This window comes from Lissotriton helveticus, chromosome 1_1 (assembly GCF_964261635.1).
Source record: "Lissotriton helveticus chromosome 1_1, aLisHel1.1, whole genome shotgun sequence".
Classification (NCBI taxonomy): Eukaryota; Metazoa; Chordata; class Amphibia; order Caudata; family Salamandridae; genus Lissotriton; species Lissotriton helveticus.
In genome coordinates, this window is record NC_136057.1 from 1,283,622,340 (window position 1) to 1,283,648,962 (window position 26,623).

A 26,623-nucleotide genomic window follows, 5' to 3' on the forward strand; every position below is an offset into this window, starting at 1 on the left:
AGGAAACTGATGAGTTTTTAAAGAAAGGTTTATTCCTTATTGTAAATCCAAATGCAAGTTCATGGTAACAAAAAGACTTATATTTTCATGTTTCATAAATCCATTTTAAAGCAGATCCATTGTAAATTCATGGGATGAAATTAACACATGGTAAAATGGAAAAACCCCAATGCATTTCGTGCTACATTAGCACTTCTTCAGGGGGATATGGTTTCTAGAAAGAAAAGAAGAAAAAAGACTTTGTCGAACGCTGAAATGTACAGGAACTTGAAAGACACGCAAAAATGCGCCCAGTGAAAAAAGAAGAATTAGGAGGGCCACCACCCGTCACGTGATCAACACACCATGTGAAGACGCCAGGTTAAACCGGTAGAATAAGTAAATAAATTAGATAAATACGAGAGTAGACATCAAAAAGTGACAAATGAGGGGTGTAGACCACAGTGTATGAAAAGTTTACGAGTGAAACGACAGGCATTAGTAATGTACAAAAAATAGTCATTAAGGAACCAGGAAAACGCGAAGTTGACAAAAAGAAAAGCCCAAGAGGAACACCCGGTGAAATTGGTAACTCGCCACCATGTAACAACAAAAGCGTGAGTCAGAGACTTACCCATTACCAAAAACGAACGCACGTGTAAAGAAGAACACGTTTGTAGTGCGGGACACGACCCGGAAGACGCCGGTGAAAGACTAGCATCCGTAATCAAGAACCCCAAGTGAGTGATAAAAATAGAAGTAGGACCAGAAACGGCTCAAGCGAGGAAACTGGGACACGAGATGACGTAAAGTAATAATAGACAGAGGACCAGAAATGCAGGAACAGAGCCCAGAAGGTGAAGAGATAGACAGAGAAGAAATACCCTAAACGAACAAATATAGAAGTAATTAAAGGATTAAAGGAACGGAGGCACTCGCTCTAAACGCCAAAGGAAAATATGTGAAAAGAATAAAAATGTGGAGAAATGCAAAATCAGTATCTAAATAACCAATACAGGTCTTATACACAGAAAATACATAATCATCAATAAACAAAATACTGGGCACAGTAAAAACAATATAAACAACACACAGGTCAAAGAGAGATCTCATAACAAGCAAAAAGGATTAAAGATGGCAACTAAGTTCAATTTTATCGTTGAGACCCTTCGGTTGAAGGGCTTGTAAAAAGTAAATCCAGTGAAGCTCACGTTGCAGCATGTGCTTAGTATTGTCTCTGTGTGGAATTTTTTCAACCATTTCCAAAATTAAATAGCGGATTTGGCTGGGATTATGCGAGTGTGACACAAAGTGAGCAGCCAGACTTGATTTCAAATTCTTAGTCCTGATGTTGCTGCGGTGCTCATTCAGTCTGATTTTGATTTTTCTTTCAGTTTTTCCCACATATGGGAGGCCGCACGGGCATTTAAGCATATAGATGACATTAGCCGAGTCACAGGTGGCAGAGACTTTAAGATGAATTGGTGTTCCTTTAGAAGGGTGACATAGTATATTGCCTGGTATGATGCTATTGCAATGGCCACAGTTGTGGCAAGGAATAGTACCTTTGTATGTCACTACGTTTGGCAACGGAGGATGTTTAAGTAGTGATTGTACGTTTTTTGACCGTTGGTAAGCAAAAATAGGAGGTTTCTCAAAAATGTTGTTGAAATCTTTCTCTAAATTCAGCATGGGCCAGTGTTTGCGAATCACTTCTTTGATCTTTTTGGATTGTGTCGAAAATTTAGATACAAAAACTGTACGATTCTCATCATCAAGGGTAATTTGTTTTGGTTTCAGCAAGTCATCCCTGTTGAGACACATAGCTCTGGTTTCTGCAGTTTTAGTAATTTGAAGGGGGTATCCTCGTTGTTGGAATTTTGTGATAATCTTGTCGCTGTCTTGTTTATACAATTCATCATTAGAGGCAATTCTTTTCGCTCTTACAAGTTGAGAGTAAGGCAAGTGGCGTTTCAAACTGGGTTGATGAAAGCTGCGAAAGTGTAAGTAGTTATTGCGATCCGTGTCTTTAGTGTATGTGGATGTGACAAAGCAGTTGTTAACCCATTTGATATTTACATCCAGAAAAGATATTTCAGTCATGCTGTGGGTATAGGTGAATTGAATACGGTCGTTAATGTTATTCAGAGCAGATATGGCATTGGTGAGTTGCATTTCGGTACCTTTCCAAATCAAAAAAATTTCATCAATGTACCGGTAATAAGAAAGGAGAAATGGTTCCCAATTTTTGTTTTTCAAAATGTGTTGGCTTTCAAAATGATACATAAACAAATTAGCATACGCTGGAGCGGCACAGTTGCCCATGGCAACTCCAGATAGTTGCAGATGGTACTGGTTGTCAGATGATTTGAAGTAACTGTGATGGAGTGTAAATTGCATAAGTTCCAGAATGAAAACCTGTAAATCGAGGGGTTTGGTGGTTTGCAGAAGAGTATTTTCTAATGCCTCGAGTCCCAAGTTGTGAGGGATCGATGTGTAGAGTGAACTTACATCAATGGTTGTTAATATGATGGATTGATCAGGTGGAATGACAATGCGATTCAGTTTACTCAAAAAATCAGTAGTGTCCAGCAAAAATGGGGGGGGGGGAGCCATCATTGTTTATGGTGCCAAAGGGATGCGGATGAGAAGTTGGTTGGACATGAACCTTCACTAGTGCACAGGGCAGAAAACAAAATTAAGCATGAAAACTACCAACGGCAGAAAGAGCTCAGGAGCTTGTGCAGGATGTGGATAGACCACACCAGCATCTGTCTATATCACATCAGGGATTGGTCGGAGAGCATGGGCAGGAGGGACATGAAAACCATAAGCTGAGTAAGAGATAATCTCATGAAAAGGCTTTCAAGTGCACCAGCAAATTGTGGGCATGGATGAGACCAAATAGTTAGGAAAACAGGACTTCCAGGAGCTGGGCAAACCTGTCTTAGAAAGAGGGCTAGCAGGATGGCAAAAGAGCATGGGCAAGGATGGATCTGGGGATCAGTAACTGGCACCAGGAAATGGTCAGGTATAAGTGTCACGGGGAAGCACCAGAAGGGTATGCAGTATTCGAAGGCCTTGTAGGTCAGTGCAAGTCAGAGGTGGGAGGTAAAGTTTATTAGTAAGTGGAACTAGGTACCAGGCCTCAAACAATGACTACCTGCCAGTGATTGATGCGATGACAGAAATCTCTAATCAAAGATGTTTTAGGTCATGGGCAAAGTGGCTCCCTGGTAAAGTGAACTTTCTCTCTAGTTCACTTCTGTGTCTTTTTGTATCTTAATCGTTAACATTTAAATCAATATTGTTAGGCAACATAGGGCAACATAGGGTGTGAATGAGCAAAAAATGGTTTATAAAATTCAAATGTGTTCCAATTAGGGGCCTTCAATATATTTTTAGCCCGGGCCCCAAAATCCTTAGAATGACACTGCCTCAAATTCTTTTACGAGGAAACACATCTGTGGTGGCAGTGACTCTACCATCAGTAACCATTATGAGGCAGTAAATCAAAAACATTGAATTGAGCCATCACGAGGCGGCATACAGTTCATGGAAGCATTAAGAATGTTTTTTCGTGACAATAATGGGGGGAGGACAACAGCAGGTGGCAAGAATATGCAGGTGAGAATGAGCATGCAGAGGCAAGAAAAATGTGAGTTAGAAAAAGACTCCGCTCTAATATTCTTGTTGACAGGGAACACATTGCAGAATTACCTACATTGACTCCATGTTACATGGGCAGACCCATCATGTAATTATCACAAAGGTGTATCTGCTACTACCAATTATCAATTGTGAGCTGGCAAGGCTTACTCTTGAAAGCAGTGTGGGAGCCGAAAGCTTAGATAAATCCACCAATAAAGTGTCCCACAAATAAAATCTTCTAACAGTATCATAACTTTGATAAACACACCGGACTTCAAACCACAGTTAACAGCTTGAATGAACAGTGCCAATGTATTTGGTTATCCATATAGTAAGTTATGTTTTTTTGGTATTACATACAAGAGCAAATCTATGTGTACTAACAATATTGTATACTGTTATTATCTGCTCATCAATACAACGTTGGTGTTCTGTGCTGTCACTGTGCAAGAATGCTACCATCTTTGAGGCCTGAGCACACAAGCTCGGAGTCCTACTCAGCTGGTCCTGTTAGCTGATTGTTGTAAGGTCTTGGATAGTGGAATCTCATTCCATGGGTTTGTAGGCATTCCTTAATATCTCTCAGGTTTGTGGGTTTACATAAGCGTTCTTTACAAAATCAGGTAATTGGTGCAGGCTCTCTGTCCTCTTCTACTAGAACTGACCACAGAGGGAGGAATGGGTACTCAGCACATTTGTGTTAAGGTGTAACAATTATCTTTCCTTTGCCAACAGTGTTTGTCAAGTTGATGCTCCCCTGGTCTGGGCCGGTGGAGAAGCAAAGCAGATCTTTTATTGTTTTATGGAGAATGTGTGTGTCAAGCCCATATAAAAAACAACCGGATTACAAAATAATGTACCAAGAGCAGGAGAGTAGTGAGCAGTGACATTTATTTGCAAACAATGGGTCGTCTTCACTTTCCATGTGAGTAGATGGTAGAAGTTAAGTCTCTCCATCATCAGGCAACAAATGCATCAAAACAAGATGTTGGCCAATGTCTTAAAGCTAGAAATTGAAGTAAGTGAACTTGGAGCAGCATCCGAGAATAGGGGTCATACTGAAAGTACCTGACTGAGGATCAGTGTAATCCACTGTGTATCCTTCCAACTGCATGAGCTCCTGTGGCTCAGATTTCTTTTCTCTGTAGCTGCACATTGCAAAGGTATATTGGCTAACCTGTAAAGAAAAATATTGGGGTCAGGTGATACCAGCATTCACTTAGTTTTTCCATTAGTTCAACGGCAAACAAATTGCTCATGCAACACACTTGAAGCAGTTTACAATTTTTATGCTAAAATCACAGCAATACAATGTATTATTAACGTTATTGTAAAAGAAAAATATTGTCCTGCATTTCCACCTGAAATCATATTCAAATTGTGGTGCGGTGTAGTAAAGTATGCCATTACCCAAGAAGTGCTTGGTATTAATATTGTTGATTGAGCACAGCTGATTCCTGCAAAATAAGTTTTCTGAATGCTTCCCAACTATTCCTGCCTGGCATCTCGGTGACTCTGAGAGGCCCCACTGGGTCCAGAGCCCTGCCCGCCATCCTGATTCATACATTACACACATATTTACCAGTATTCCTAGCTCCTCCACCCCAGCGTTCAGGTAAAGGGCGGCTGGTTAAGAGTTCCTCCTGTTAGGGCCTGTAAGTGCCTGGGAATGGCAGTGTGCTAGAAACTCTGGTCGAAAAAGCAAATCAATGGACCGGTAAAATTGCCCAAACTTTACAATTGCAACCATCTTTCATCACATCTACCGGACTAAACACCCTCTACCTAATCCTATTTCCAACCCTGGGGACAACTGATTTTTGAATACTACACAACACAAACACTCAAACACTATTAATTTCGAAGCTGCTGTTCTAACATCTTTCGTCGAACCCCTTCTCTGGTACCCTGCTTCACTCTGAACTGCTTAAACTCTGCTACCGAATAGGCACCCCAACATAAATCAAGAATATTGAGCTAACAAATCACTTTTGACTCCAATTCCACTCCTTGACAGGCAGACACATCGACTAAACCCAGATTCTTACCCAGTACTCAAACTGCTCGAACTCAGCTCCTGAGTACTCACACAGAACTATTAATCATACTCACTAATATACATGATCAATACCTAGCCATTCACAAGCCCTTCCCCACTAACCACACCTCAAGTCAACAGACTATGCTTGCCCACTTCCAGTTCATACTCCACTCCCTAAGTTTCGCACTGAACCACATCCTTATGTTTCATTTCAACAAACTAAACTTTCCATTTGACCACTGCCTCCTTCCTACAAACAAATTCCTCTAACTGCTACATTCCCTCTCACTCCACCAGGAACTCCCAACTGGCATTACCCAATCACCCACTCCATTTCAATCCTCACATCTAAGTCCTCTTTCTAAAAACCTGTGGACGAGTTCCCTACCTTCTTCCGATTAGTATCAAACCTCCTCACTTTTGTATCAGCTAGCTCACAGTGCCACTATAATCTCCTCCAAGGCGAAAATAGTTCTTGGCAGCCATCGAACATGACAACCCTGATCCCTCAGGACCGGGGAAACAGTGCACTACTTTTCGCCAAGTCACTCGTGCTCACTAAGTCTGTCTTCAAGAGATACACAGAATAAACAGGCTGGGCGTTTTCAATAAGTATTTATTGAACAGTTGGTATTCTGATGTAAAATGATGAGCTGCAACAACCGTTAGACAGTAAAAGATATAAATGAAAACATACAAGTGTATAAAATACATGATAAAAAGATGCGTACTCCTACGATGCCTCCCTTACTAGATGTACCCAAGTGTACCTAGCATGTGTGTAGGTGTTAAGCCAAGAATCCCTCTAGGATAAGGTCAACCCTATTATCTGTTGTGAGAGACTGTGGGACCCTGTCCTAGTATCGAGTTGGACACCCTGCGCGGGATGTGTTTAGACCACTGCGAGCTGGAGTGTCTGAATGCAGGAACTTTAGCATCTCTGGTCAGTGTGTTGGCCGGGAAGTCCTGGTCTCCTCTGCCTATCTAAGCAAGATGTGTTGTATATATACCCAAAGGTCTCCCCAGGAGCCCTACCTCGCTGTATTAATGTGTCGCACTTAGGATGACTTCGGGCATGAACTTTATACATAGATATTATACAGGAGAGGGTATTCCTGCTGTGTTTTCAAGAATCCTCATGCATAATGTATGAGATTTCGAACTAAGGAAACCCTGCGTTCTGAATGCAGTGTTGTATCTAGGTAAAAGGTCAGTCCTTGTAAACCAGTATAAGTGTAATGTAGAGAAGAATATATAGGAAAGGGTTACGATGTTACCTGGGCCTATATCAGGGTACCTATATGGAATATAACACCCACTTCTCCGAATAGATGACATAGTTACATTTTAAACGTACGATTACGCTGACTAGATACTGGTACGCAAATAGTTAAAAAACATAAGTTTTTTGTTTTGCTTAAATAATGTTTAAAATACTTTTTTTTTTTTTAAATCCATTAAGAGGTGAAAAAGAAAATTGTCACTCAATTGTCCGTAGGTATAGTTCGAACTACTACAAGCATTTGAAAGCCATGCATTCCCAAAAGGAATGTCAATTTTATTTTGGAGTTCCAATTTTAGTTTGTTTTTCAAAAAGTCTGAATTTCTCAAGCATAAGACGGGCCAAATGAGTCAAATGTTTATGTGTCCTGCCTGGTAGACGCAACATTTTCGTTCCGCCTCCGCAGACGACGGTCCCTGTAACACCTCGCAGGTAATGTCAATTGAGCACAGATGATCTCCCGAACTGTCCACAACCGGTGCTGGGGCAGACTGGGCGCCTTCCAAGGCCTGGGTGTCAGAGGAGGAGCCAATGCCCATACCAACAGGAGCCGATACTAGCTGTGGTGGCTCTGGGAATGCCGTTATCAACATTGGAATACACTGGAGACACTGCAGGACATGGGCCGTTATCAGGCCCAGTAAAGCATCAACGTCCAGTTGCACACATGATGGGAGTGTCAGACAGATATCCAAAACGCATTCTTCTGCGCAAAATAGTCAACGGAGGACAGATAAGATGCAGTCCATCCAGACTGGTCTGAATGACAGGAACCAAGACACATTTAGTTCTCTCAGACGAGGTGTGCCTAGATTTTGTACCGTACGATCACAGTATTTTCGCTCTAGGAGTACTGTTTCCATCCCCTTGGTGACTGGGACGTCCGTTGCATATTAGAAAAATAACAATCAGGATACTTTCTATTAGAATCAGGATCAGCGGCAGTCCTCCAAAAATGCTTCCAAATACAGAGTGTATAAAGTTTGGTATAACTCCGAGGACCGTCTGAAAGGTGCTTAATAGTGCAGAACCTATGGTCTTAAATAATGGACGATGCCTGTCATATCAGACATGTTAAAGATACGATTTACCATTTTTGCAAAATGGAAGGGGCAGTTTGTACATATGAGTGCCTGTATCTCTGCTGAAGACCTTGTGATCTGTCACTATGTGGACTTTTGATCGGTGAACCTGGTAATCGTCACCTCTTACCTTATGAGCAGCAGCAAAGAGAGAGTTTACCTCTGTTTTCTTTTCACAAATTATTGTTAATGTGCACAGTCACAGTATGAATGTTTTGTACTGCATTTTCATGTACCGAGTGGTCGTCTGAGGTGGTGTGAGTGACCTACTATTGTCCTGATGAGATGCACCCAAGGAACCACTAGGGTCGAAACGTCAACAGTGTACCACAAGTTTATTGGAGAGTTTTAGATAAACATTTATTGTACATGGCTATGTTTATGCTGTGCGCTCTTCTCATTTAAATGCTTGTGCATTTTTTCTGCAACATTTAGGGCCCGATTCCGATGAGTGTTGAAAAGCCTCCGACTGCAGGCCCGAGGATTTCCGGGCCTCATTGCGCTTTCAGTTTTGACCGCCGCATTACAATGCATGCGGATAAAACTGAAAGCGGCTGGTCATTCTGGCTGGATTCGGACGGGAGGAGCCCGTCGGCCAGTCGGAGACTGACATGCAATCCCAAATGGACGGCATTCCCCGTTGGGATTACAATGTCGAAAAGCGACATTGGGAGCCCCTAACAGGGCCCCCTTCACCATGCGGCCTCCAGTTGGGGGCCAAGGGGGCACCTATGGTGCTCTCCTGGGAATCCCTGCAACGTGTGGCAGGCACCTTGTGGTGCCTGCCACACAGTGCAGGGATTCACACAAACTCCCATTTCTCCATGGGAGCTTGTGCTACTGCCGGTTTTCGGCTGTAGCACAAGCTACAATTGGGGAGATGGGAGTTTGCGACCGTACCAAGTGCGGTCGCATTGTAATTAGGTATGTGGAACCACCGACCAATGGTTGGGCAGTTCCCATACCGATACGGCGGCCATCCGGCATCGTAATAAGGCCCTTAGTGTAAGTCGCCTTTGAAAGAGAAATACATTTTCTGCTTCGCTATAGCATTCTTTCGGTTATTAGCGTGGTATGGTTTGCCTATCAGCATTAACTAGTGATTCCTATTGAGTCACTGCTGTTTGTGAAACATAATCAGGGTTGGACTGGCCTACAGGGCAATCAGGTAGTTTGCAAAGGGCAGGTCGGCATGTAGGCCATTGATCTGGCTGTTTGTGGGCATGCTGTACGGTATGGTGACACAGTTTTTACTGTTAATTTATCTGATATTAGAATAAACATTGTCTGCAGCAAGCCCAAATGCATATAGTCTTACATAGCTTGTAAGAAACATACAGCTTGTCTTTACAATTTCAAAACAGCCTTGATTTAATAATGTGGGCCACTTTTTTTAGCTATCTCATTCGCTAATGGGGGCCACTTTTAACTTGGTGCTGGGTCTCCTTACTGTCCCAGTCAGACCCTGAACATAATAGAGCTTGTTTGTTCCCAAGAGCACTAGGGAGAAATGGAGGACCAGATACCCAGGTCAAACAGGATGACTTTAGAAGCCATGCTAGAGACATTTGTGATCATCCAACTTCCTTTGAATACATTTTCACATCATCAAGGTCTTAAACTTATCAACAGAGTTTAGAAACTGCGTATGATGACTGGTGGTTCACTTGAAAATGACCATCAGACTGCGTCTCAAGTTGACATTGTTCATGATGATTTGGGGATGAGCAAGTGATGATGTAACTTCACCAATATTAACATTTTGTCTTCACTTAAAATGTTTCTGGATAATTAAAGACGTATTTGCTGATTACTTCGCAAAGACATGAACAATTTTGATTATGTAAGCAAAATAAAACTTCTGCTGAATTATTTTACAAATGCCTGGAGATACTTTTCAAATAAGATTATTTTGATATCGCAGCATGACCATAGCTTGCATTGGTGCAGTACAGTCAGACCCAGAGGGTTTCACAGAACACTAATTATTGTGGTACTTTACAGTACAAACAGAGACCAGGGGAACCAATTCCATCCTTGCACCCAGTCCAATGGCCCCCTGGCTTTGCCACGGCATCAGCTGTTGAAATTATGCAAAATAAAATGTGCTTCTGAAAAATGTGTGATCACGCAGCTTACAAGTTCCAATCATGTGATTTAGCACAATGATAATGAATTCATCTTAACAAGCAGTGGCGGCTCCTCTGTTATGGCAGGGGAGCATTGACCAATTGCTGCAGCCAGCAAATCAAAACATGTGGAATAACGTGATAATGAAGCAATTTAATTATAATTTTATTTTTCATGACGGAGCGAGCCCGAGTGTTGGGGGGCAATTCTTTGAAAGCAGCAAGCTGGAGGAGGAATGGTGGGCACTGCAAGAGCTCATGGCGGTTAGGCCGGCTGTCTAAGGATGGCCAAACTAACATGCACACTGAGATATCGCCAGGCTGCTGCATGGAGAACAGCAGGCACAGGCTTGGTTCTCCAGGCACAGACTCCTAGTCCCCGTGGAGCTTCCCTCCTTCTGGGTATTAACCACATGAGAGTAGAGTCTAGATTGGTGCAGGGGAGTCTGGGAGCCTGTGCATCTGTAGCAGAAGACCACAGAGGTTGCAGGTAAGTTTTCTTTTTTTTTATTATTTACTTCTGCTCTATGTGCCAGCTAGTGCAACCTGCAGGTAAGCCGGTCTTTGACCCGAGGGCTCACCTCATGCCCGTGCCTACTGCCATCCATGTGGTGGTGTTGTGTGTTTGCTTTCAGCCTCGTGGCTGGATCCTGCCATCTTTGGATCCAGTCTTGAGCCTCAATGCAAAAACAAGGAACTTTTCAGTAAAACGCTTTCAAGTGTTAATGAAGTAATTAACACATGTAAGAGCGCCTTGAAATACATAAGCTCAGGATGGGCGCTGTATAAAAGGAAACCTTTTTGAAACATGCACATCTTGCACTCACGTATTTCAAGAAGCTGTGGAAAAGTTAATTTTGCCATGTTGTATGTGCCTACGTGTTCCCCATCTTATGTTATATGTGCATGATCGATATGCATGTATCCCCCTATGATCGATTAAAGACGCAATTATAGTTGTGTCCAACTCTAGTATGCCAGTTTCCAGTTCTCGTGAAAGCAACGAGTATTAGGCCTAAGTTGCCACGTTTTACAGTGTGCACGTTAAATCATTGAATTATCCCCGTTTCTAGGCCTCAAAAGGGCCCGGACACCAGATTCAGCTCCAGTCTCCTGAACCCTCTCTGAGGAGCGATGCAGCCCCCACCTGCATCCCTGACCCTTCACTTATTTCCTGCCTCGCGGTGCCCGGCCCGGCCTGGCTCTGCCTGCCTGTCTGCCAAGAGTATGTTATGCTTCTAGTTATCAGTCCAGCCCTCCTTCTCTGCATTCCTAAGCTACTGAACTGTATCAACAGTTCCAGCTATGGTCTAGTCTTTCTGTCTCCATGTAAGAGAAATACTGTATTAATATTCATAGAATATTCCTAGCACACGCAATACATGTAGAATAATGCATGCACCAGTCTTAGTGTCAAGTAGCCTTTGCCCTGATAACTTTTGGATTCTATCAACATGTACTCCAAACACCAGATACCAGATATGCTATGGGTACATGTCGTCCTGACACCGCAGACTTTAGTCTCCTCTTCTAGCGCAGAAGTCATAGCCCCCAGTTCTCCCTGGTAACACGTCATTGCCAATTTGCGCGCACCACTAGGTTAAAGGTCCCAGCTGCTCGAGTAGCCCCCTCCATGTTTCCGCCCCATTCATGACACTTCCGTGACGTTTCATACCACATGTCTCAGTGTACGCCCTATACACGCCTTCTTTCTCCACCCATGCACTCATATCTTACGTTTGTCATAAGTTACGCCTACTGTATGCAATGTAATGTATTACTATATATATGCTGCACTGTCGATGAAGCATTGCAGCTGCCTTCCGTCCTACCTGTTTTATTTCAGGCTGTCCCGTTCCAGTCCCTTCCCTTTTGCCTGAATAAATCCTTCTGACTCGGACACATCGGATCCTGCCTCTTATTTATTGAGCTATCTGTTATTGTTAATATAGTCAAAAATAGTCCCGGTATTATTTATTTATATACCACATAATGGCGCCCGAATAGGGACGAGCCCCTTCCTCACGCGCTGGCGATGCCACGCAGGCCCCCTGACCCTCTACAGCCGTGACGGAACTCTACTGCGCACCGGCAGATATTTCTGCTTCAAGTCTCCCTCAGGCCCACGGAGGAAACGGAGTCTGCGGTCCGACATCCAGACGAAGCGGTGTGGAATGCGGTTCGTCCCGACCAGAGCCCAAGCCGAGAGAGCAAGGTCCGAAGTATCTGGAGGCCTACCTGTAACCGAAGTTTCCGAAGTTCGTAGTCCGATGTCGTAGCAGTCCAGTCCAGTCCGAGGCCTTCCAGTTTCTGCTTTCCCGGTGAGTACCGTCGCAGGGGAAGTATCTAGACAGGACCATTAGTTGGTCCTGGTCCGATGGGTTTGGGTACGCAGATCCAGTCCGAAGTATTCACCTAGGTGGATACGGGTCCTGACGTGTCTCTTTATGGGACCGGTATGTTCTGTACTGTTTTAGCAGTACATCCAGTAATTCTAGTAAGTTCCGTTCTCGAGAAATTCATGTGTTCTGTTTTCAGTGTATCAGGTAATATTCTGTTCGAACTGTTATCAATGTATTTTTATGTCGTGGTATGAGTGCTTTGTTCGTTGTTTTATTATTGTGATTATTGTGTATTGTGTTTCAAGTGTATCAGTGAAATGCCTCTGTTCTCGAAGTTACGTCAGTTAAAGACCAGAAAAGGGTTACTTGAAGAAGCAGTTCCTGTCCCTCCTAGGGACAGTCCAGGACATTTTATGTATCACAAGCATGGCTTAGATGCCATAATATATCTAGACTTGTGGGCGGACTATACCAAGGAATTAGACGAGAAATATAGATGGCCCGCATCCGGTACATGGGATGCCGAGTGCATCATGCGAGTAGAAGAAGCATTATGGAAAAAGAAAGCCAGACAGTCCCAGAAAGATGCCATCGAGTTATGGCGCAAAGAATCTCATAAAAGAACCGAAAAAGAATTCAGAAAAACCGAATTAGGTAGGGAATCCTCATAAAAAGCCCAAGAAAGGGAATTAATCGAAGAAGGTGAACGTGTTAGAGCAGAACAGGCAGACAGACAGAGAAATGCCCTTATTAAGGGTATGTATCCTCTTCTTGCCGAGGGCTTGCCAAAAGCAACCCCGGAAGCACCCTGTAATTTCCCGCCACCATTGATCCCGATTAAGCTACGTCATAAACCGACCGCAGCTGATATTTTTCTTTCGTCCTATTTGGACGACACAGTCCCAGAATATGCAAATCCTGTTCCGCCTGCTCCCGTAAATAATGTAATTCCTGTTCCTCCAGCCACTGGTCCCGTGGGTACAGCACCCGTTACAGCACCCGTTACAGCACCCCCGGCCCAGCCCACAGTACATGTACCCGCTACGTCAGTCACTCTCCCAGCACGTACAGTATACACCGACGATTCTAGTTTAGGAGCAGCGGGGGGAGGTTCTCCTAGTACCCCGCCTCAACCAAGACGTATGACGCTACATGAACTAGCGTTACAGCGTACGCCAAAAACGACTACATACGTAGATATCCAGCGAGCACTTACTGAATGTCGTTATGATCCAGTCCCAGGCGATGGTCACATGGTCATATATTCATTACGTTTAAGAAGGGTTGTCGGCTTTTTGGACACCCTGCCCGATATGAGAGACCATCTAGACAGAGTATATCGTTTTATCCGTACCGGAGTGAACCCAGAAAGTATTCACAAAGCCATGCTTCAAAGAAAAGTCGAGACTCAGCTCATGGTTTTAAAGTTTTTGATTAACTGTTTAATACGAGAGCAAGATTGTCCAGAAAAAGATCAAGAAGAAATGAAAGTCCTGACCAGGTGGAGTGACAATATAGCCGAGGGAAGACACAAGACACAAAATTGCATAGAGAGTATGTACAAGAAAATTCGTAGGGAAATCATAAAGATACACGAGAAACGAGAAGCAAAACAAGCAACCGAGAAAGAAGACGACTCTTCTACTGAAGAGGTAGACAACGAGAATCCATCCAGAATAGCGTATGTAGGTAGAACTACACTTTCCGACCGACACTCACGCCTAGATTACAAGAAAGCAGTTCCTCCTCTAGTACCAGAGCAGTGTTCTCTTGAGCAAGTGTTCCAAGCTACCGATCATATTCTGAAATTATGAATAGGTTATAGTGAACTCAGTACAATGCATGAACAAGAACTAGCCCGATCAGCAGTCCGGTGGACTACTGATTCTACCACTTTCCCAGACGAAATAGTGGCACAAATGTTTCTGAAACTGCCCCCAGCCGAGCAGCGACTGCTGGGTATGTATATGATCCAGCATCTCATTACACTGTATGAGGAACAACATTCTGATCCAGGTCCTCTACATGATATATTGAACGAGTTACTCCAGTACAGATGGAAAGGTCTAGGTACCGATTTAATTAGTGTCATTCTAGAACAGCGCCACAAATACCGAACGTTTCTGAATCCACATTTTGTTCACGTCTCACCCCCAGAAAGTAAATCATTTTACATAGACAGACAGAATCCGTTACGAGAAGTACATCCAGTCAAGAAAGAGAGTGGTGGTCTAGAACGAGTATTTGTTTACACCCCCATCACAAAAATGGAACTCTTAGAAATGAAGAAGTTAATTCCCTGTCACGATAAAGATCCAGCAGGGTTCCACCGTGAATTAAAGGACATGCTCCGTATGGGAGAATACACGTATCCTGATATCATTAAAATGTTAAAGGTCCTGTTGCCTGCGGGCATATATGAAAAACTCAAAGAAAAAGAATGGGAGGTGGGAGAGAAAAAGATAGATTGGACAGCTCTAGAAGCTGAAGATAATTCACGAGTACCAGGTACCGGTCTTGGGGATAAAGCTAAAGAATTGCCCGAGTTATGAATACAAGTTTTGCCAAGATTACTAGCCACGAAAAAGGAAGATTGGGATGCCATCTCAGCCTGTAAACAGAAACAAGACGAAGATACTAGTGATTTCTATTCTAGATTTGAAAAATGTTTTATCATTAATAGTGGTCTGAAAACAAGTAGTGAATCGTACCCTCATCTTTTTGTTACTAAACTAGTCGAGAATTCAAGTCCACAAGTTAAAAACCGAGTATTGAAAGTCGAAAGTACCTGGCAAGCTAATTCTCCGTCACAGATGCTTCAAATGCTCCAGTATCACCAGAACAGAATCAGGGAAGAGCAGGAACACGAAAGGAGACGTATGAAAGACACGAAAATGAAAGTATTAGTTGCACAATCTGTTCCACAAGACGGTCAGAAGAGGGGTCCGAATCAAGCCAGTCATCCTGCAGTTCCCGTTAAAGGGACCTGCAATTACTGTAAACAGCCAGGTCATTTTATAAACGAATGTGCAGTTCTGAAACACAACATAGCTACTGGTAAAACTAAAGAAAGACCACGTCCGCCTAGACAAGAACAAGTTTCACAGACTTCCCAGCCACCACAGAATGCACAACAGACAGTTATAGTACCGCAGCCTATCGCTGCAACACAGCATGTTACACAGCAGATGTACCAGTACGCGCAGTCAGAGTATCCAGATTATCAGCCGTATTCATGAAACAGCCTAGAGAGGGAGGTAGGCTTGCCTCTCATCGAGATTCCTGTAGATCAAGAGGGTCCCTATGTACATAGTCAAGTATTAGGGAAAGACAGAAAGTTTCTGATTGATACAGGGGCAAGTAGGACTACCATCAGTCATGACGAGGTTCCAGGGGCTCCACTCTCAGGCTCTAGAAATGTTTCCCTTGGATTTTCAGGAAAGCCTATTGTTAATGAAATATCAAAACCAGTTACTCTAGAGGTTGGTCCATTGTCCCGAACTACAGATTTGTTACTCACGAAATCTTGTCCAGAAAATTTGTTAGGCATTAAGACACTAAAGGAATTAAGAGCAGTCATATGCTGCTCCCCAGAAGGGGTCCGCCTGTTCCTTCGCGATTTTAAAGGTCATTATGTATTACGTGATTTTGATCCAAGATTATTGAATGTACCACAGCATTTATGGGCGAAAGGTCCAACTGATGTAGTTTGTATGCATATCACACCCCATCGTGTGACTCTGAAGCAAGGTGTTGTTTTACCACGAATCAGACAGTACAAATTGCCACCTGAGGCTGTTGCAGCCTTATCCAAAATTATTGACGAGCTTATTGTTCAAGGAGTGGTTGTAGAAACTGACTCCAATATATGTAATTCTCCTATCATTCCAGTTCTGAAACGTACTGATCCAAATGCACCTCCAGTTTATCGATTAGTAATTGACCTTCGAGAACTTAATAAATGTATCATACCCCAGTACCCAGTAGTCCCAGATATTTCTTCCTTATTGACAGCCATTGATTCTGAAGCTATGTTCTTCACAGTTATCGATCTCAAGAACGCATTTTTCAGTGTCCCCATTCATCCAGACAGCCAGTTCCTTTTCGGATTCTGTTTAAATGGAAGAAGCTATAAATTCACACGAGCACCTCAAGGTTTCACAGAAAGTCCTAGCATTTACAGTCAAGCACTTAAGAGACAACTAGACAATATTCAAATGCCAACTGACACTGCCCTGCTCCAGTATGTCGATGATCTACTGATCACAGCCCGTTCTGAACGTGACTGCGAGCGTGCGTCACTTACAGTTCTGTATTTTCTGGCCGAGATGGGGCACAAGGTGTCCCCTTCCAAATTGCAATTCTGTGTCCAGCAAGTGGTCTACTTAGGACACTTACTGTCCAAGAGGGGTAGGCAGTTGACACCTGACCGTATCCAGTTAATAGCACGTCTTCCACAGCCCAAGACACAGAAGGAGGTACGAGCTTTTATCGGCCTCACTTCTTACTGCAGACAATGGATTCCTCAGTATGCATTTCTAGCCAAGCCACTGATACAGTTAACGACACAGGAGGCAGCCGTATCGACTGTCCTCCCTTGGACCCAGGAACATACACTTGTTTTTAATGAATTAAAGAAAGCTTTATGCCAAGCACCTGTTCTAGCAACACCGAACTACAGTAAGCCTTTTACACTTTTTGTGACAGAACATGATGGTACTGCATTATCTGTTCTCACACAAGATCAAGCATGACAATACAAGCCCTGTGCTTATTTTTCTAGCACATTAGATCCAGTGGCCCAGGCTCTGCCTGCGTGCCTCAAGTCAGTTGCAGCCACAGCTCTAGCTATCAGACAGAGTGATTCCATAGTGTTAGGACATTCCCTAACAGTACAAGTTCCACACTCCGTGGAAGTTCTTTTAAACCGAACACAGACTCAGCACTTGACAATTGCACGTTTAACAGGTTATGAACTGACACTGTTTCAGCCACACATAGAAATCAGACGCTGCAACATTTTAAATCCAGCTACACTGTTACCGTCAGTTACTTCAAATCCTGCCACACATGATTGTGTGGAAGTTGTTAACACCATGACAAAGCCAAGACAAGATCTGACAGACATTGCATTACCCGATCCCGACCTGACACTTTATGTGGATGGTTCATGTATGAGAACAAGTACAGGAGAACTAGTAGCCGCGTATGCAGTGACTACTGACACCGTAGTCATAGAAACACATCGTATAGACACCCTGTCTGCTCAAGCAGCAGAGCTTGTCGCTCTGACCCAAGCCTGCATACGAGCTAAGAACCTGAAAGTAAACATATACACAGATTCACGTTATGCATTCGGAGTCGTACACGACTTTGGAGTGCTCTGGCAGGAACGAGGTTTTATGACTTCTCATGGAACCAAGATTCAGCATGGTCTCCTCATTCAAGCTCTGTTAGATGCAATACATTTACCGACAGCTATCGCCATCATGAAGTGCAAGGCACATACGAAAGTCACTGACATCATTTCCCAGGGTAACGATCTAGCAGATCGAACAGCCAAGCTTACAGCTCAGACTCCAGACATTCCAGTTAACACGACACAGACACTCGTTCCAGAACAGACTACTTGTATGACAGTTAAGGACCCTACACAAGATGTCATAGACATACAGTTACATGCTACTCCCGATGAAATCAAAAGAAATGGTCCGAACAAGGAGGGGTTCAGACAGATCAAGGATGGTTGACGAAGGGAAAAGCCACATGGTTTCTCCCCGACTCTATGGTTCAAGTCATTATTAACACCGCACATAGTCCAGCACATCTAGGAGAAAAAGCTATGTTAGACAGTATTCAGAACATTTGGTTCAACAAGCATTTACGAGCAGCAGCCAAGCAGAAAGTCCGTACCTGTATGATATGTTGTCAGTTCAATCCAGGTAAAAGTGTCCCGGTGGAACAAGGTGGATTCCAACCTCCTGACCACCCTTTTGAAGTCCTCCAGATGGATTATATTCAGATGGAGCGATGTCGAGGTTTCAAGTATGTCCTCGTAGTTGTATGCGCTTTGTCCAGGTGGACAGAAGCATATCCCGTTCCAGATTACACAGCCGCGACCACTGCCAGGCAGTTGGTTCGTGAGTTTTTTCCCCGCTATGGATTACCTAGGGTCGTGTATTCAGATAACGGCCAGCCATTCTCATCCGAGCTCATGAAACAAGTTTCCCTTCTGTTAGGGTACCACTGGAAGTTCCATTGTGTACGCCATCCTGAAGCAGCCGGTCTCGTAGAGAGACATAACCAGACTTTGAAAATCCGCATAGCCAAAGTGTGTGCCGAGAAAGGTGTAGATTGGATAGTAGCACTGCCAGTTGCCCTTTTTTACATGAGAATGGCTGCTCACTCCCGTTCAGGTCTATCTCCTTATGAGATAGTATTTGGCCGCCCCCCCAACATGTGGGGTACACCTAGACCCCGTAGCATTACCGATATTGACAGTAATATGTTGACAGATTACCTTGCCTCCTTGATGTCTGCACTACAATCTTGTCGTTCACAGGTTGCCGCTACATTTCCAGACAACACCGAGGTGAAACCGCATGAAGTCGTTCCGGGGGATTTCGTCCTGGTGCGCAATTTTGATCGTTCAAGTCCGCTGGAGCCCCGTTGGAAGCAGCCCCGTCTTGTCCTCCTTACCACCAGGACTGCAGTAAAGCTGGAAAATCGTAAAGGGTGGCTACATATGAGCCACGTTAAAAAATTCCATGGACTGAAACCTAAAACATTTCTCAAGGACTGCCCTGTTCCTAAGAACTGTCCAGACTATGAATCTAAAGTACCCCTGTTAGAGAAAACTCCGCAGCAGGAGTATAAAGCAAAACTCCGGTCTAGTAAAATAAGTCAGCCAGTTTAATTGTCTAAGTCCCTCTCGGGTGAAACGGTTAGACAGGTTCCTGACATGTATGAGACACACCCACACAGTGAGAGAGTTAGTCAAAACTCCAAAAGATGTATTATCGTTCTATTCTTTTTATTGTTCCTAAGTCTTATGGTTACATGCATAAGTTATGCGTTACATCTATGTTTTCCTATTTCACATGTACATATGTTTTCTAATGTTACAGTAGAGCACACATTTAGTGATCTGCCTCCTCACGAGTTATCTTATCGTCTTGCTATGCGTAACAACACTTTTATCCGAATGTTGCACTATTCACACCAGACCAGCAATGCCACTAATTGTTGGGTGTGTGGTCGACTCCCCCCTTTCCAGACACCGAAGGGAGTTCTGCCACTCTTTCCCTATCCATTTTCACATAATGGTTCTTGTGGGGCATGGTCCACGTTAACGTCATCCTCAACTGATATGTCCCTTCTGAATCGAACATGTTTCCCAGACAAGCAAGGTCTTTCCCATAGAACAGGGTTAGATCTAGAAAATGAAGTATATGATTTAGGTAATTACTCCTCGAATTTCATGGTCTTGAATGTCCAGTCCGATACTACTCCAGATTTGCCTGCTATTTCAGTACTACCAGTCAAAGGCGAATTATGTGTCAGAAAGAATGGTTCCGCACATGTAGGACATAGTGATTGTACTACTGTGGTCAAGTATAGTGACAGTGGGAAATCTATTTTCAAAGCCTCACGTCATTCTTATTTTGTTTGTGGTCAGATCGCATATGTTCGTCTGCCCCTCGATTGGGATGGAACATGTTACATTGCCTTCCTACTGCCACCAGTTTTCCTAGCCCCATCTGATTATCACAGAAACACACATCTAGTACACGTTAGACATAAAAGGGAGACTGAGTCCCCAATTGTCGATCAAACTGAAACTGCTCTAGAACAATATCAAGACTTCAATAAAGGTTTCTTTTTCTTTATAGGTCCTGTCCAGAATAGTAAGTTAATACGTAGGTTAACCAGGACCCTTGAAGCAGTAGTGAATGAGACTACTTCCGCTCTAGGAAACTTAACCGAAGAGCAATCTGCTATGCGTTTTGTTGTGCTCCAAAATCGTCTCGTTCTTGACGTCATACCGGCCGATAGAGGAGGAGCTTGTAGAGTCATCGGATCTAGTTGCTGCATTTTCATTCCTAATAACGCGCCGGCTGTTTATTCAGCTATAACCAGACTTCATAAAATTGCCCATCAGTTACACCAGAATCCAGGCACCTGGACATGGTCCGGTTGGCTCTGGAGTATCATATCTGCCTGGGGATGGAAAGTATTGTCATTCCTAGGTATAGCAGTAATGATCATATTCAGTTGCTGCCTCTGTTTACAATGTGGCCCTGCGATTTGCGGCATGTGTGCTACCTCTTGTATTCCTAGTCCTAAGTCCCGTTCCAAGACAATTCGAGATGAGCAAATGATGCTATACGGACAGATAGATGGTATCATGAATATTGATGTTTCCTGATGGAAACGTAGGGCACAAGGAGGGAATGTGGAAAAGTAAATTTTGCCATGTTGTATGTGCCTACGTGTTCCCCATCTTATGTTATATGTGCATGATCGATATGCATGTATCCCCCTATGATCGATTAAAGACGCAATTATAGTTGTGTCCAACTCTAGTATGCCAGTTTCCAGTTCTCGTGAAAGCAACGAGTACTAGGCCTAAGTTGCCACGTTTTACAGTGTGCACGTTAAATCATTGAATTATCCCCCGTTTCTAGGCCTCAAAAGGGCCCGGACACCAGATTCAGCTCCAGTCTCCTGAACCCTCTCCGAGGAGCGATGCAGCCCCCACCTGCATCCCTGACCCTTCACTTATTTCCTGCCTCGCGGTGCCCGGCCCGGCCTGGCTCTGCCTGCCTGTCTGCCAAGAGTATGTTATGCTTCTAGTTATCAGTCCAGCCCTCCTTCTCTGCAATCCTAAGCTACTGAACTGTATCAACAGTTCCAGCTATGGTCTAGTCTTTCTGTCTCCATGTAAGAGAAATACTGTATTAATATTCATAGAATATTCCTAGCACACGCAATACATGTAGAATAATGCATGCACCAGTCTTAGTGTCAAGTAGCCTTTGCCCTGATAACTTTTGGATTCTATCAACATGTACTCCAAACACCAGATACCACATATGCTATGGGTACATGTCGTCCTGACACCGCAGACTTTAGTCTCCTCTTCTAGCGCAGAAGTCATAGCCCCCAGTTCTCCCTGGTAACACGTCATTGCCAATTTGCGCGCACCACTAGGTTAAAGGTCCCAGCTGCTCGAGTAGCCCCCTCCATGTTTCCGCCCCATTCATGACACTTCCGTGACGTTTCATACCACATGTCTCAGTGTACGCACTATACACGCCTTCTTTCTCCACCCATGCACTCATATCTTACGTTTGTCATAAGTTACGCCTACTGTATGCAATGTAATGTAATGTATTACTATATATATGCTGCACTGTCGATGAAGCATTGCAGCTGCCTTCCGTCCTACCTGTTTTATTTCAGGCTGTCCCGTTCCAGTCCCTTCCCTTTTGCCTGAATAAATCCTTCTGACTCGGACACATCGGATCCTGCCTCTTATTTATTGAGCTATCTGTTATTGTTAATATAGTCAAAAATAGTCCCGGTATTATTTATTTATATACCACAAAGCTCTCATATATGCTAATGAAGTCATTAGCATATGTGAGAGCGACTTGAAATACGTGAGCGCAGGATGGGATCTGTACAAAAGGAAACCATTTTTGTATGGAGCACATCCTAAGCTCACGTGATTCAAGACGTTCTCATATGTGCTAATGACATCATTAGCACACGAGAGCACCTTGAAATACATAAACTCAGGATGAGCACTGTTCAAAAGCACACATTCTGGGCTCATGTTTTTCAAGGTGCCTCACCACTTTCAAACTACACCAACCGCAACCACATATTCCTAACTGAGTAACACAGCTAGTAGGACTGATGATTCCGAGGTAGAACTTCGTCTTTAACATGCACGTCCCTTTGGGGCCCACCAGTAGGAGGGGGGGGGCACTGACCACAGACACAGGTATAGTGTGATAAAGGCCACTTTATTGAAATCAGGTGCACCCTGAAAATCACCCACCTGGCCTGTGCCGAACAAAACTAATGCTCACTAAGTAACAACTGCCTGACACCCCCCACCCCCACCCCTAAATGGATCCCCAACATTGCAACCAAAAATACAAACATCCACTCTTCCACTCTTCCACCTCCCCCTACACCCCAAACTGCAATGACCTCAGTGACCTCAATGACCTCAACCCCCACCTACCAAGCCAGCCCCAGTCCTCCTGACAAGACCCCCCTTTCTTATTAGGAAAACGCCACTCAAAAGCCGCTTAGCTACTTTCGACCCCCCCCCATAGGACTCCTGCCCCCTAGGATACCTGAGCACTCCACACCCACCTGGGGATAAACTCAGACCACATTACGTAACAGCCTGCCCATTGTTTCTTGATTTCTCTCAGGTCTCTCTTCATTTGCTTGACCAACGCCAGCCCCTTGGATTGCACCGGGTCATTCTCGCCCAAATGTATCACCAACACATCCAGGCACACCCCCTCCCCTGACCACCGTATTCAACAAAGGCATTAACTCATGCCAACGCCTACCCCCCCTTTCCCCTCCAATGACAACGATACAATCTATCATCCAATCCCAAATTGAGTGTCCGATGTCTGTCCCACTCCGCCTGTTCCGCCCGTTTGACAAATGAGTGTCCCACAATGTACACATTCAACACTGCCACCTCCGGCCCCGCCACAGCACCTGCAAAGACACACATGTCAGAAGGCGAAAATCATTGCACCACCCCCCCATCCGCCTCCCGCATCCTCACGTACGTCCGGTAGCAGTCCGACTTCCATCTCCCCAGCCTCTTGATCTCCTCCGTTCCCCACCCCCTCCGTGCCGCCTCCGTCGCTGCCCCGATCCGAAAGGAATGCGTCCCGAAAGCCAGTGGGTCCTCACCCAAATACCGCAGGGCGTGCCGCAGCCCCCACAACGCCTGAGCCGCCGTCACTCTGTCGCCGCCACCTCGACCAAAAACCTCCCCCTCCCCTACACACCGGCGAGTCCGCCAACCTCCTCCCCCACACCGCGGGACAAACCTCCTCCTGACCGCCTGGGCCCAACACCACCCAAGTCCCCACCCCCCGCTGGTCCGTCTTGGAGAGACGCAAGCGCACCGCCACCTCCCAGTCTCGCAACTCCACATCCTCCCACAACACCCCCGGCCCCCCTCTAGCGCCCACCAACTTCGACATTCGAAATGCTCCAAAAAACAGCCAGGACATCAGGGTGGAAAACAACACCGCCTCGCCCCCATCCCTACACACCGACGGCAATGCATCAAGGATCCCCTCCAGTAAGACCGCCGTGATGGGACAGCGCAACCGCACCTTTGCACCCCTCTCTCTCTCCCACCCCTCCAGCAATCGGGACCCCAGTTCTCCCGCCGACGGGGGGTACCCCCACCACATTTTCCCCATGACCGCCACCGCCGACAACTTACCCACGATCGTCACCCGTGGCAACCCCTTGTCCATAAGTGCCAACATGAACCGCACAACCTGCTCCTCGCGCTGCCAACGGTCCCTTCCCCTTACCGCGCCAGACCGAAGGAATTCCTCCCAGGCCTGCTCGTACGCCTTCCAAGTAGATCCTGCTACCGACGCCTTCACCAGCTGCACGACCCGGCCTTGCCCACCGACCACAGTTCCCTCGGCACCGGCGTCTTGACCTCTTCCGCTGCCGTGGCTAGCCCATGGAATCTCTGCCACTGTGAACAAGACAAAGCATCCGCAATGTCATTGTCCACCCCGGGGACGTGGCGCGCATGAAACATGATGTCATTCTCCAAGCAACGCAACACAAACACGGTCATCAACTTCAACACCTGCAGATCCCGCGCCGACTGCCTGTTCAACACCTGCACGCCGGACATGTTGTCCACCTGAAACAACACTCGCTTGTGCGCCAGCCCCGCCGACCAAACCGAGGCCGCCACTACCAACGGAAACAATTCCAGGAAGGCAATGCTCTGCCCCCCAGCCTGCCACTGCACAGGCCACTGCTCCGCGCACCATTTGCCATCCCAGTACAGACCGAAACCACCGCCGCCCGCCGCATCAGAGTACAGTGTGACGTCCCACTCCCAGTCCCCCGCCGGTGCCATGGGCACACCATTGAAACGACCGAGGAACGCTCGCCATATGCACAAATCCTCCTTCATCCCCACCGACAGGCGCACATGGTGATGAGGCAAGGTCAAGCAGGACAACGCCAAACCCACCCGACGGCAGAACGTTCGGCCCGCCCGTACCACGCGACAAGCAAAATTCAGATGCCCCAACAGCACCTGCACATCCCGCACCGTCACTTTCCTCTTCGCCAGCATTCCATCCACTAAGGCCAACATAGCCGACCTTTTGTCCTCCGGTAGGCGTGCTTCCATGGCGACCGAATCGAGCTCAATACCGAGAAAGGACAACACTGTACTGGGACCGTACGTCTTCTCTGGCGCCAGGGGAACACCCAAATCCCCCATCAACTCAGCCAAACCGTCCAGCTGCCGCTGGCAGTCCGTTGTACCGGGCCGCCCCACCAGGAAAAAGTCATCCAGGTAGTGAGTCACTGACTCAGAGCCTGTGTGCCTGGAAAAAACCCACAGCAGGAAGAAACTGAAGCGCTCAAATAACGCGCACGAGATGGAGCACCCCATAGGCAGCGCCTTGTCCACGAAAATGAGACTATCAAACTGAATCCCCAGCAACTGGTGATCTGCTGGGTGAACCGGGAGTAAACGGAAAGCTGACTTGACATCACACTTCGCCATCAACACGCCCTGCCCCGCCGCTGACACGAGCCTCCGCGCCACATCGACCGACGAGTAAGTCACCGATGATAGGTCCGCCGCAATGTAATCATTCACTGACTCCCCTTCCGGCCAAGACAGGTGCTGTATCAGCCGGAACTGGCAAGCCTCCTTCTTGGGCACCACCCCGATGGGGGAGATGATCAAGCCCGGCAGCGGCGGCTCCTTCAAAGGGCCCGCCTTCCGGCCCTCCCTAACCTCCTTGAACAGCTTCTCTCGCACTATGCCCTTGTGTGCATTCACCGACTTCAGATTGTCCGCCCAGCGTGCAATCCGCGGGCCCTCATAGCCCAGCCGAAAACCATCTAAAAAACCGCGATGCAACACTGCAGCATCCTCCGCCCGCGGCTAAACTGCCAGCCAGGGCTCCATCCTCTCCAGCTTAACCGGCGTACGAGCCTTTTCCCAAAGCTCCGGCTCCCCCCTCTTCCTCCCCCCCCCGCCTGCCACCTTGCACCCCCCCCACTGTGCACTTCCTTGTGCAAGCTGCTGCCCCGGGGGGCCCCCGACCCCCCAGCAGCACACCACCGGGTGACGCCGCCCGCATTTGGAGCACTCATGCCGGAAACGGCACACCGTCCGTCCGCACTTGCCCCTATTGAAGTCCCAGCAAGCCCCGACCGTGGCCTGGCCACCAGGCTCTCCCTGCCCCACCCCCCCACGGGTGGGGCGGGCCGCAAAGGGGGTTGACGTCAGCGGCAAACCGCTGGCTGTATAGATGGTGCGGCCGAATTTGGCCCCGCCCATCGTCTGTTGGTATAGGTCCGCATCCAACTCCCCCCCACTGCGCCTCCGGATCCGCTGCCATGCGCGCCCGAAACTCCTCATCATAGTGCGACCACGCGAACCCGCCGTAAGTCACCTACGCCCTCCGCACCACATCCATGTACTTGAAAAGCGCTACGGACGGGTCCGGAAACCTCTCGCAATACACACTGGCGTATATGAGGAAAGCCGCCGACCAATTGTCTAGCGTCAGGGGGACCTTCGGACGTCGAGCTAACTCCTGTTCCTCCTCCTTAGACCCCTCCTTAGACGTCAACTCCCTGTGCAGTAGCTTCAGGATGTCGATGTACTTCCCTTTCCATATCTTCTCCTTCGTCGCCAGTGAAAGGTGAGCCCCCAGCGGCTTAGTCACCCCCATGTACGGTAGCTTCCGCACCGGCACAAAACAACTCTCCTTCTCCCGTCGTGTCTTTCACGCCGACCGCCGCCGGCCCGCTACCCGCGCCTGACCCGTCGCCAACTGCCGCGG

At 46.2% G+C, this 26,623-nt stretch overlaps 1 protein-coding gene across 5 annotated transcripts in view; it reads right to left on the reverse strand.

Moving 5' to 3' along the window:
* CADPS2 (calcium dependent secretion activator 2) overlaps positions 1 to 26,623 on the reverse strand; it is a 2,489,915-nt gene that overhangs the window by 1,168,649 nt on the left and 1,294,643 nt on the right. For all 5 annotated transcript variants that reach the window (XM_078680818.1, XM_078680809.1, XM_078680789.1 and 2 more), the window contains exon 10: positions 4,699 to 4,807. In XM_078680818.1, the coding sequence (XP_078536944.1) occupies positions 4,699 to 4,807 (109 nt within the window). The remainder of the gene's footprint in view (positions 1 to 4,698; positions 4,808 to 26,623) is intronic.